Source organism: Staurois parvus, unplaced genomic scaffold (genome assembly GCF_062004578.1).
Source record: "Staurois parvus isolate SC_StPar_1 unplaced genomic scaffold, SC_StPar_1.0 ptg000362l, whole genome shotgun sequence".
NCBI lineage: Eukaryota > Metazoa > Chordata > Amphibia > Anura > Ranidae > Staurois > Staurois parvus.
In genome coordinates this window covers 12,863,798-12,876,799 of record NW_028318158.1, presented here as the reverse complement: position 1 = coordinate 12,876,799, position 13,002 = coordinate 12,863,798, and the positions used below count along the sequence as shown (strand labels likewise).

The 13,002-nt window shown below is 40.5% G+C and overlaps 1 protein-coding gene across 2 annotated transcripts in view; it reads right to left on the bottom strand.

Annotated features, from left to right (window-relative positions):
• Nucleotides 1–597: 597 nt before the first annotated feature.
• The window catches only part of SNAP25 (synaptosome associated protein 25), a 151,555-nt gene continuing 139,150 nt past the window's right edge, over nt 598–13,002 (bottom strand). For both annotated transcript variants that reach the window (XM_089685123.1, XM_089685122.1), the window contains exons 7-8: nt 3,230–3,374; nt 598–1,884 (exon numbers count right to left, since the gene is read on the bottom strand). In XM_089685123.1, the coding sequence (XP_089541249.1) occupies nt 1,816–1,884; nt 3,230–3,374 (214 nt within the window). In that variant the 3' untranslated portion in view covers nt 598–1,815. The remainder of the gene's footprint in view (nt 1,885–3,229; nt 3,375–13,002) is intronic.

The window sequence follows — 13,002 nt, the reverse complement described above, 5'->3', positions numbered from 1 at the left end:
TGCCCCTGGTACCTTTTTCATAGGCTTTTTAGAGTTTGGGCAAGGACACAGAGGCCCCATGATCCCCTATTGCCCAGGGGCCCCATGAGTTGTCAGTCCACCCCTGTACCCAACTATGGACAGTGGGAGCCAATGGCTTCCGCTGCTGTTTCAGCCAATGAGGAAAAAGAGACCCGGGACAGCTGAGGCTCTCATGCACATTTCTAGCTCAAGAGGGGGCTCAGGTGAGTATTAGGGGGTGCTGTGGGGGGAGCAGCACACAGAAGGTTGTTACCTTCATCCATAGAATGCATGAAGGTAAAAAAATCCTTCAAACTTTACAACCACTTTAAAAAAAGTGGTGTCATTGGTGATTTCCATCTATTATTCTGACTTCTTTGGCAGTATACTTGTTCCAGGCCCATTCCACGACTCAGTAAGTAAATGAATGCTTGGCCTTTTAATTAGACCATAGTTCTGTCATTAGCACCCTTTTTTTTTATTTTTTTTTGGATGAACATTTTACAATCTGCACACAGCAAGGAAATGCGCCCACCAATTCTACACGTGGGTGGAAACCAGTGACACACAGACAAGACAAGAAAAAATGCAGAGACCTTTAGATTTATAATTTTTAATTGTTTTAAACTAGCTACAAAATGTCAATCACGTCACAAACTGACAGGAGACAGAAGGAATTTTAATAGTACATGCTTGCAATGATTTTGATAATCACAGTTTATCTAGAATTCATTCATTTAGATTATTGTCTTAATTTAAATCTACTTAAACATCTCAGCGATTTGGTGTGCATAGCTCTAGGTAAGCAACAGAGAACATTACTTTTAAAAGAAAAGTAAAATAAAAACCACGTGGGATAAGTGGCTAACCATACCCAGCCTTATAAAAATTACATATCTGTACCATTTTATTGTAGACTGTAGTCATTTCCTCACATAGAGGATCCTCAAAAACAGTACCCAAACCCTATATTACAACCATATTTGTATTTTTTTTTTTTAAGTTTTTTTTTTTATATATCGCCAGCAACGAAAAAAGCAACATAGATTTTTTCCTGCTGGATATGTGCCAAGTCTGTCCTTTTCAAAATAAAAAAGCATGATAATGGTTAAATAGAACAATATATTGACAGAAACGTGGCACTACTGCAAACTTGCTGGTATAACATAGTCCCAACAGTGTCCAAATACTCAGCATGCTTTTATTGAATGTGCTACTGCCACGGGGAAAAGGTCTTCTTGTATGTAGGCATCTAAAATGTCTATTTTTTCCATGCATAAATGCATAACTCACATCACTTGTTAGTGCAATGCTTAAGTATAGTTATATAGTTTCACGCTCTAATCATGAAATTATAACAGATGGAAGCAACATTGAACCGAGGACAGTTCCACAGCTTAAGTTTCATGACACCAAAAAAAGGATATAGGCAGTAGTTCTGTGAAATGTCACAGATTTACAAGAACAATACTGTATAGATCAAGGTCAACAGCACATTAAACATTCCTACACTGTTGTCATTCGGCAAACATCATAAAAAATGATAAACATAAAAAAAAGAAAAAAAAAAAAAAGTATAGTGAGCTAGCGTAGATCACTATATACAACCTTTGGAAAGGAATATACTTTAAAAAAAAATAATTACAAGTATATTTTTTTGGAAAGCTGACATACTACACAGGACAACATTTACAATAGGGGAGGGGGAGGGTGATATGTGCATGTGTGCAAACCTAGTATGTAAATACCATGGTAAAAGCATGAAAGTACTGTCTAGCAGAACAGTTTGGAGCAGATAATAAAGTCTTGAGGCGTTTAGCCACTGCCCAGCATCTTTGTGGCACGTGTGTTGGCCTCGTCGATCCTTGCTTTGTTGGAGTCGGCCTAAAAGGTAAAAAATGATATGGTAACTAAGTAAACATCTTTAATTTATTCATTTGTCTCCTTAGCACTTAATCTTGTGGTAACAAGGTAAACTGGCTAAATAGGCAGGCCAAGACTTTCCTCTGTCCAACCAATGACTCTACCTATTCCAAGACATTTACCTTCCAGCTGGAAGATATAACCCTACTAGTACATTCTGGGTCTACTCATGAAACCTTAACCCAGTTAGGTGTACCAGGTACAACTCCCAAGGGAACTTCCCAGAGGTCATCTATCTATATATTGTTATAAATCTACATTTAGCCAGCACCCATTAGTTTAAAGGAACAGTGGCTCTACTATGGGACTCTTCTCCACTAGTCCAAAGCAGAATATGCCTTGTCATTCTACAAAGAAACCTAATTTATGGCTCTTGCATCAACCACCTTGTTTTTTTCAGTTATTACCTCATTTTAAGATTATGGTTTAGGACAAATATGTAGGTGTTAGGAATGTGTAACGTTCCTGTTCCATGGCAGCTGCTGGCCTAATTCCAGAATCCTGGTTTTAGCTGAACTGCACTCCCCCTGACTGTACACCTGCAGTGTGATTGGAGTGGGAACAGCTTCTGGTTGGGGACCAAACCTCTTTTTAAGCTTGCCAAGCCATTGGACCACTCTGCCAGTCTGCCGACCACCAGTACCTATCTGCTGTGCTTAGCTCGTGCCAGCCCTGGCATATTAACCAGACACTATAGCATTGTATATAAGACCTGGGAGTTACTGAGTACAAGTAGGCCTGCTTGCCTTATGGGAAAGAACACAGAAGAACACAGAGCCAGCTATAGTGCCTGACCACCAGTGGTAGAGGTAAGCATAACAGTAGGCTATACAAAAGCACAAGCCTCCCAGAAGTATTGCGGACTTTGGAGGACCGATCCTGATGATCAGAATGGTGTTTGCTGGGCACTAGGAAATATTTAACTGCTTCCTTTTATAGGTAAGGGGGTTTTAAAAAACATGTATTTTTACACAAAGGCTTTAACAGACAATCTTTGGTAGTTTTGAATTACTGAACTATGTACAGCACTACTGCACCTTGTATTGACCTACTGAGTAAGCCTCATAGTCTAGGCTAGTTTTCCCTGCTAATCCCCTAACACATTTTTATTAGCAGCTGCGTACATGCCCCTGGTAGACCTCCATTTTGGCTCCAGATCTGAGGCAAAGGCAAAACGGAGGTGACAGCTATGTACACCTGATAAGCATATGCACATATCAACTGAAGTGAACATTTTTGTGAATTTTTTGTCATTATTTTCCACCACACAGCAGTAACACATCTTTTTATAAAATTCTTCACCCACCTTCTCCATGATCCTGTCGATCTGGCGGTTTTGTGTGTCAATCTCATTGCCCATATCCAGAGCCATGTGACGAAGATTTCCAATAATGCCACTGACTTGCTCAAGGTTCTCATCCATCTCTGCTTCTCGAGCATCATTTGTTACTCTGAAAAATAAGTTTTGAGACAAAGATTCTAAACCTTGCAGCTTGTTAAGAGTGGTAACATTACAGAATAAATCCACCCATACCTGATCATCTTTGGTCTAGTGTAAGGACTGGTGGGTTCAATCAGTAGTCATATTTTATTTACTACTTAGAGACTTCAACTGTATTTCCCTTAATCCTTAGTGTAGGAATTACTTGGCTATCCCATTATATGTTTATCCTACCATTGTGCAGAACTGAATAAAGTATATGTAAAGCTAATTTTTTTTGTAATTTTTAGAATGGTAATCAAGGGTGGACTGGGTACCGGGGTGGGGGGGGGGGTATTGCCCCCTGGACTGCTCTAATGCCCTGTGAAAGGCCACACCGCTTCCGCTGAAGACACACAGTGGAAGCGATGGAGACGGAGATCATTCATTAAACAAAACTATGGGAAATGTAACACACTGCATCCAATCACAGCCTGAGTGGGAAGGAGAGCCGGCCAGTGCCGGCAGTGGGGGTATCTATCACCGCTTGGAGCTCAGAAGCCAGTCTTGGACCTGAGAAGTCTTCTCCTCTGATGGACAGCACACTGGTCCAATTCTCGGAAATTGGACCAGTGTGATGTCCACCATAGGAGATGATCCAGGAGGCGGGACCTTGTTTGACAGTGGCCAGCTTCTCAGCTCCAAGCAGTGACAGATCCTCTCTCTGTATGCTCCAGAGGGCTCTCCCATCCATTCAGGAAGTAAATAACAGGAAAAAGTAAGGGCATGAAAAATTGTTTAAATTTCATTCAATCATTTAGTATTGTCATTGTAACTTATAGCATACTGAAAAGGGAAAAAAAACTCTGTAGTGTAATATTTCAGTATAAGTTTAAAAAAGCAGTTCAATTAAATATTGAATAGGCAGGATTTTTAAATTAAAGCTACCTACCTGCCTGTCCGTCCCTATACTGCTGCGCAAGCGCAACTCACTGTACAAATTCAGCAATGCCAAATTTGTCAGAGCTCCCGATCTTGCACGGGATTGATGCAGGGGATTGATGCCAACGATAGCGGCCGGCGTTCGGGACCTGGAGTCTGGCTGTTTGAATAGGTCAGTGACCAGGTGAGGAGCTCTGGGGCAGCGTATCATGGGATTGGAGGTGAGTATAATTCTGCCACATTTTTTGTCATTTAGGTAACTGCTTTTTTCCCCTTGTGCTGAAATATTTCAATGCGGGGTTTTTTTCCTTTTCTTTTCTCCTCCCTATTCATGCTGTGACCCCGCTGCAGTGTGTCATCTTCCCCACAGTTTTGTTTAATGACTGATCACTACCATTCGGCCAGCTTCTGTCAAAGGGCATGACTGAAAAAGGTCTGCAGATCGGCTTCCAATTGGAGTGTTCTGGCGGGGCCATCCCCCTGTCAGAACACAATAGTACAACAGGGAAGATTACTGTACTAACATCAGACAGTTAGTACAGCGACTTCTCCTAAGCTCTCTGGGTTGACCACAAAAAAAACTAGTAGTGTGTAGAAGGCTTAAAATGTTACTAAACCCATGACCCTGTATTCACTATATCTGGTCTCCCACAGTACACAAAACATGGAAATGCAATTATTTTAGTAAATATAAACTGCTAAATACCTTTTCTCATCAGCAGTTAGAGCAATATTGTTACTTCTATCAGTGTCCAGCAAAGCACTGGTTAAAGCTTGTAGAAGGAGTTTTCATTCTCTTCTGACTGTCCTATGGGGCTGCATAACCCCTGACTGTCTGGATAGCGCTGATTGGCCCTGTGCTGATCACATTCACTCTTCCAAGAAAAAAAAACCGTACAGCTTGCCCCCAAGGCTCTGTTCCATTAGCAGATGGATTGGGAACAGTAGAAGAAGGGGAGGATGAGAGAAGGCAGGATTAAACATCCTTTTTACACAATGCTGAGGATTAACCCCTTAAGTTCCACAGTGAGCATAACAAGCATGCTTTACTGCATATACAGACTGATTTTACTGATGTGGGTTTAGTAACACTTTAAGTGTCACTTAAAAGCTCACCATGCATGTTACAATCTGATTGTATTGTTTTAGATCCACCAACAGTAGCACTTAAAGTGGAGGTCAAGTCGGAATTAGAAAAAATAAACGTCAGCAGCTGCAAAAACTGTATCTGCTGACTTTTAAAAAATGGACACTCACCTGTCCCGGCATCTTCAGTGTGGGCACCCGGCTATGATAGCTTGCGACTTCACAGCCGGGTGTCCACTGCGCATGCGTGAGTAGCGCTGCGGTTTGTGAATGGCCCCGTAGTGTTCTGGGACCTGTCCCGTGTCCCAGAAAACTATGGGGAGGGAGGAGGAGAGGACAACTTCTGCTTCTGATTGCCTAGGCGATTGCAGAGAAAGTGGGACAGGGTACCTGTCAAATTTGTCAAATACCCCCTCCCTCCCCCCCACTCCCCAAAGGTGCCAATCCTTTATGGGGAGCAGGGGACAAAGCCTTAAAGCGGAACTTCCCCTTTTGGGTGGAGCTTCGCTTTAACAATAAAACATACAACTTTTTAATGAATGCATAATTGCATTAAACTGTGTTTTTATATCTGCCTGGAGTTCAGCTTCGAAATATGTGATATCTCAGAGAAACAATTCTGAATGAAGAGGGACAGGTGTCTTTAGTCCAACAAATAACAGTCCATGTTTAAATGATCGGGAAACATATAACAATGCAATTTAAATTCTCTTGCATATCTCCCATTGTGGCCTGGCAGTTATTGGGATTTCCAGGCTACCAGAGATTGTGTGGTGCAAATCATATCTGGCCTTTAACTAGAGACATCTCCTTGTGATGCCTAATGCCATTTTTCGGTAATTACAGAAGAGCAGAGGCTATTTTATGTCAGAGAAGATTAACTGACCTGCACATCACTCTCTATTGCTGCAGAAAACAATAACCAGGCAGCTCTTTGTGATCGGTAGATAGCAGATGTGGATACAGAGAAATATTTCTTATTTATGTATTTAGATATCTTAACCGTTTAACTTCTTGATGTATTTGGGGTATATATGGGCTGACTCACATAGGAAGCATAGGAGCTGCAGGCACACATTTATCTTCTACTTCAACATTTCTAAGGGCATTCTAGCACGCAGTGGTAGGAACACTCCTTACATGCATCCATGAACATATACGAAAGCTTGCTTGTGATTATATTGACCTACTTCACAATGACAAAACAAACAGGGAGTGAATGACAAAGAACTAGTCAGGGCTGTGCTAAGAGAGATCATTGGGCTGCCATTGCGTTTTGAAAATGCTGGCTGCTTAAAGCAATATTAAACCCAAAAGCAAACATTTATTATATTGCAGTTTACCAATTCTTAGATAGCTGCATTTGTTTTCTTTTTTAGGCTTTCTTTAATCTATTTTTATCTAGTGATCCAGTCAGCAGGTCTGTTGTTTTTCAGAAGCTCTCCAACAGAATGTATCAGTTTACATGGATAAGACAATCCATTTACCACTGACAGGGGTGTTTACAATGATCAGCTTTTATTTATTCATGTAAAACCTTTATTACAAAAGGAAAAAAAAACTGTTGCTGTAACTGAGAACAAAGTGTGAGCTGAAGTTTGGCTTCAATTTGTTATTATATTATGTGTTAAATCTGCTAATACATTTAACACTCCTCTTCCCTCAAACTTACAATGCTGCTGCCTGCTGTGTCGCCTGTGTTCATTCCTCCAAAGTTGAGTTTCACTAATACAGGGAATGTGTTACTGGCTAGATCTCCAGGGGAAAACAGAGGGAAAAAAAGCCAAAGAAAAGAAAACATGCAGCCACCACACCTAATGATTGGTAGATGTGTGGTTTGCTCCCTTTCCACCAAAGATGCTAATCTCTGTAAAAACATCACCTAGATTGACTCAGATCTTATAGAGGGTTTCTCACTACTTTGGCAGGGGGTAAAAGGAAGGCAATTAGCAACAGCATGGGGGACCAACCTCATAGGGAACCTGTTGCTTTGCATTGGTTTGCTTTAACACGGTTTACTTTTCCTAAAGCCCTACCATCAACAACTTCAACAGCCTCCAACTCCTAACCCCAGCAGTATCCTAGCTCTTAACCCTGCCTTTTCCTGACCTTTTTACCCAAGAGAAACCCATTAAACAATTTTCAAGTCTGAGGAAACTCCTCTAAAAAGGATTCCTACAGTAACATTAGTGTGATCAGTAAGATGCAGATATAAGAACCAATAAAAGGATAATGTATACCTAGAGTACTGGATACCTATGGTGGATCATTTTATAGCACCCTCTTTATAACAACATATTCAGTAATAAATCATTACAATAAAATGAAACAAACAATATTAATGGCCAGAAAAGAAAGAATGTCCCAATACATTGGGGGTCAATAGGAAGCAACATTACATGCCCCAATACATTGGGGTCTGCTGGGAAAGTGCCACTGACATTAGTGGTCAAAAGAAGGAAGGCTTATGGACAGCTAAAAAATGATTGGCATCAGTGGTACATATTTGAGAGACAAGAGGAGAGGCTCCACTGGTGCCATGCTTTTGTTCTTTTTGAGTGATGCTGTCCTTGAAAAAAATACAAGCATTGTCAGGTGTGAGGTCCATCTGCTACTGCTCAAGGAACCCTTGGCAATCATCTGAGGGTTCCATTGAAGCTTGATTAAGAGCGACAGTGCTAGAGCAGAACTAAACTCTCTCAATTAACATTGCCTATTTTGAATCCTTACACTGCTAGCATTAGTAAATAGATAGGAAGGTACAGAGCCTTGAAAAAGTATTCATACCCCTTGAAATTTTCCACATTTTGTCATGTTACAACCAAAAATGTAAATTTATTTTATTGGGATTTTATGTGATAGGCATTAGTGAAGGATCCCTCACAAGGCACCAGGAACGGACTGATAAATCTGATTGGCATTGGTCGAAATAACGGTTGGATAACCGATGGGATTGCTGAATTTCTGTTTAACAACCATCCCCACTTACTGGTGATCTACGGACTACCAAAGATCCATAAGGAGACTACTCCACTTAAGTTCAGACCAATTGTTTCCGGTACTGGGGCTATTACCCAACCATTAGCCCAATTTATAGACTCTCACTTACAACTTCTTGTCAAGGAACTACCAGCCTATATTTGTGATACCAATGACTTTCTAGATAAACTAAGGGCCTTTTCCTCATTTCAGGAAGGTTGAAAACTGGCCATGATGGAGATTACATACACATGCATACCTAATGACGCAGGTCTACATGGAGTTGGGCATTTCCTGACCAAACGTAGCTTCTCTGACTTACCAAATTAATATATTATCGAATGCCATGAGTTTATTCTTACGAATAATCATTAAAATTTGAGGGCAAAACCTACACAGAAATCCGAGGTACTGCTATGGGTAGCTCGGTGGCTCCCGTATTTCCTAACCTGTTTGTAGGTTACTTGGAGGAATGTCACATATACCCATCCACTTTATTCACTGACCATGTGAAAGGCTGGATGAGGTATACAGGTGACATATTTCTTATGCGGATGGGCATTCAGAATGATTTAAATATATTTGTCAACTTTCTGAAAAATGTGTTTCCAGGGATTGTGTTTAACCCTGAAATTTCACCATGCCAGATCCCTTTTCTTGATGTAATGATCACCAACACCCACAGTACCATTGGAACATCTGTTTATACTAAAACTACTAATAGGAACATGTTTCACCACTTTCATAGCTTACCTCCTGCTCATCTACGCAGGAACTTGCCCATTTTGCAATTCACAAGGGTCATATGTATTTGCTCAAACACTGATGATAGGCAACAACAATTTGAGACAATGTACCAAATGTTGCTAAATCATGCTAAATCATGCTTTAGCCAAAGCCCTAACCATTTTATCTAGGACTACCAGTACGGTCGATCGCCCATTATTTGTCCATACATTTAGCTGGGACTCCAGTGGGATTAAAAAGGTGGTAGAACAGAATATTAACATTCTACAGGCAGATGGCACTTTAGCACCTAGTATCAGGGTGAAACCCATGATGGCATACAAGCGTGGTAAAACACTAAGGGATCATCTACTACAGGCTGATCCAATACACAAGTACACCAGGATTCCACCTAAGATATCCAAGATGAAGGGTTGCTATACATGTTTCAATTGCAAATATATGTAACTCACTCATTTGTGGAGAGTTTTTTTCACACCCACATAGGGGTAACCAATATGGAATACTGGACTATTTCTATTGCATTACAGATTTCTGTGTTTACATTCTTAAATGCCCTTGTACATTAACCTATGTTGGCAAGACAATAGGTCCATTTAAGAAAAAGTTTCAAAAGCACAGAAGCGACATTAGGACTGCTTTGGCTAAAACAGAGAAGGGCGAAAAGATTGATCTTAGTAAGCCTATAGTTGTGCATTTTGTAATGTCTAAACACCAACCGCATGAGCTACGGGGGATGGTGATAGAACATGTTAAACAACCCGTGAGGGGACCACAATCAATTACTCCTTTACCGTGAGGCGTACTGGATACACACACTAGATACAGTACAACCTGGTGGTCTTAACACCAATCTGTCATTCACATGTTTTCTTGACATTAGATAATATGTATTACTTTGTGGATTTCTCTTGGATACCAATTTTCCTTTGACCTGGACACGCTTTGTCGGTTATTTTTTTAGATTTTGTTAGCCGTTACTATATTTTCACTCTGTGCCTTTTTTCACCTTTTGCCCGTAAGTGTACATATGACTGACCATGTAGCCCTAACCCTGCTTCTACATTAATCATGTCCCCTGGTGGGACTGACAATAATTTCACTTGATATAGCCGCATACATTGTTCCACTGGGCTAGACTCTGATGGTAGTGCTATGTGAAGTTTCATTATTCTTAGGGGCAATGCTTTTCTTTCCCCCGTTTTCTAAATTTTCCAATTTTATCCTCTTCACCCCTAATACCATATTACCCCACTCCCCCCCCCCCACACACACACTTTTTTCTTTTCTTTCCTTTTTTCTTTTTTTCTTCATTTGTAATTTCTTTCTTTTTTTCTTTTTACCTTTTATCCCCCCTTACTTTTCATTTTCCCTTTCCCCTTTTCTCCCCTTTTTTTTCTTTGTTTCTTCCTTTTTTTTCCTTCTTTCGTTTTTGAGTTCCTCTCTTTTCTCCTTTTTTCTCTTTTTTTCTACCTTTTTTTTTCCCTCCTTTTTCTATTTTTCCTTTATTGTCCTCCCCCCCTTTTTCCCTTTTGTCATTTTTGCCCTTTCCTCCCCTTCTTTTTTCTCCCCCCCCCCCCTTTTTTCTGTTTTTTCCTTTTTCTCTTTTTGTTTCCCTTTTTCCTTTTTTTTCTTTCCCTTGTGGCTTCCTTTTTTTGTTTTCCATTTTGTATCTAATAACTGTTGTATTCTTTATTTTTCACCTGCACCTCCACTTTTTTTCAGTGTCCCTGGTGTCTTTACAGCTCCCTTCTCGGAGCTGAGCCTGTCCCCGGCCTGACATGCGATCCTACGTCATGCGTTGCCATGATGACAGCACCCATGTCCCACTGCTCAGCAGTCATGCACGCATGCGCCATACGAGGCACACTCTGATTGGTGGCCACCCTCCTTGCTTAGCAACGGCAACACTGAGCCTCGCTGCCGGTCTCCAATCGGGCAAATCTGGCTATTGTGCCCAATCAACAGTAGAGGTTAGTGCTACACCTGCTTCGCCTGGTAGATAATAATTTTGAGTGCATGGAGGTATATACACATAGTACTATATCTCTAGTTCATCATATTTTACATATTTTGGCAGGGTTGTGCCTGATGAAGGGGTTTTGCGTTGCTCCAAAACATTGCACTTTTCTTTATGATGTGATCTTTTTGGAATAAAAAACTTTTGGGACCATATCGAGATCTGTGGTGCGCTGGCGAATCTGTCCACAGGACAACTCTTAGTCGCAAGACAGGCAAGACGAAAACCATTGTTGAAAGAAAGCCATAAGAAGTCCCTTTTGCAGTTAGCGAGAAGCCATGTGGGGGACACAGCAAACATGTAGCAAAAAGTGCTCTGATCAGATGAGACCAAAATTTAACTTTTTGTCCTAAAAGCAAAACGCTATGTGTGGCGGAAAACTAACACTGCACATCACCCTGAACACACCATCCCAACCGTGAAACATGGTGGTGGCAGCATCATGTTGTGGGGATGCTTTTCTTCAGCCGGAACAGGGAAGCTGGTCAGAGTTGATGGGAAGATGGATGGAGACAAATACAGGTCAATCTTGGAAGAAAACCTGTTAAGAGTCTGCAAAAGACTTGAGACTGGGGCGGAGGTTCACCTTCCAGCAGGACAACAATCCTAATCATACAGCCAGAGCTACAATGGAATGGTTTAGATCAAAGCATATTCCTGTGTTAGAATGGCCCAGTCAAAGTTCAGACCTAAATCCAATTGAGAATCTGTGGCAAGACTTAAAAATTGCTGTTCAGATGCACTCCATTCCATCTGACAGAGCTTGAGCTATTTTCCAAAGAAGAATGGGAAAAAATTTCTTTCTCCAGATGTGAAAAGCTGGTAGAGACATCCCCAAAAAGACTTGCAGCTGTAATTGCAGCGATAGGTGGTTCTACAAAGTATTGACTCCGGGGGTTGAATACAAATGCATGCCACACTTTTTACATATTTATTTGTAAACATTTTTGAAAATCATTTATCATTTTCCTTCCACTAAAATTCTAGTTCATAGAGGCCCCTGCTAGGAATGATGCTCTGCTGGACCTGGTAATCTCAAACCATGCAGAGCTTATTATGAATGTCCATAATATAAAATATAAATGAATATAAAAGAACATCTGGGTAGCAGTGACCATAACATGATTTCATTTATTGTTAAAAATGAATACAGGAAAAATAAAAATGCTCAATTTTAAGAGAGCTAATTTTCCAAAGCTGAGAGCTGCTCTCCAAGACTTAGACTGGGAGGGAATATTGGCATCGATGAACACAACACAGAAATGGGAGTTCTTCAAAAAGACTGTATGTGAACCCACTGCAAAATATATTCTCATGGGCAACAAGTTTAAAAGGCTAAAAATCAAACCTATGTGGCTTACGGTCAAAGTTAAAAAAGCTATAGGTAATACGAAAAGAGCTTTTATTAAATATAACAATGTAGGAATGCTATCATCGTTTAAACATTACAAAGAATATAACAGAATATGCAAAAAGGAAATAAAGGCCACAAAAATTGAAAACGCATGACAGATTGCAAAAGATAGCAGGACCAACCCCAAAAAATTCTTCAAATATATTAATAGCAAAAAGGTAAGGTCCGAGCATGTAGGCCCATTACAAATTAATCTAGAGTGGGTGACTGGGGACAAAGTGAAGGCAAATTTATGAAATACCTTCTTCAGCTCTATGTATACAAAGGAGCATGGGGGAGCTCTTGTCCATAATGGGCAGGGTATTGACACAGCTCAAGATGATCCACATTGGCTCACAATTCATATGATCCAAAAATATTTAGACAGAATAAAGGTGAATAAAGCACCTGGACTGGATGGCATACACCCACAGATCCTTAAAGTATTGAGCTCTGTCATTTCAAAGCCATTGTTTCTCATTTTTAGGGATT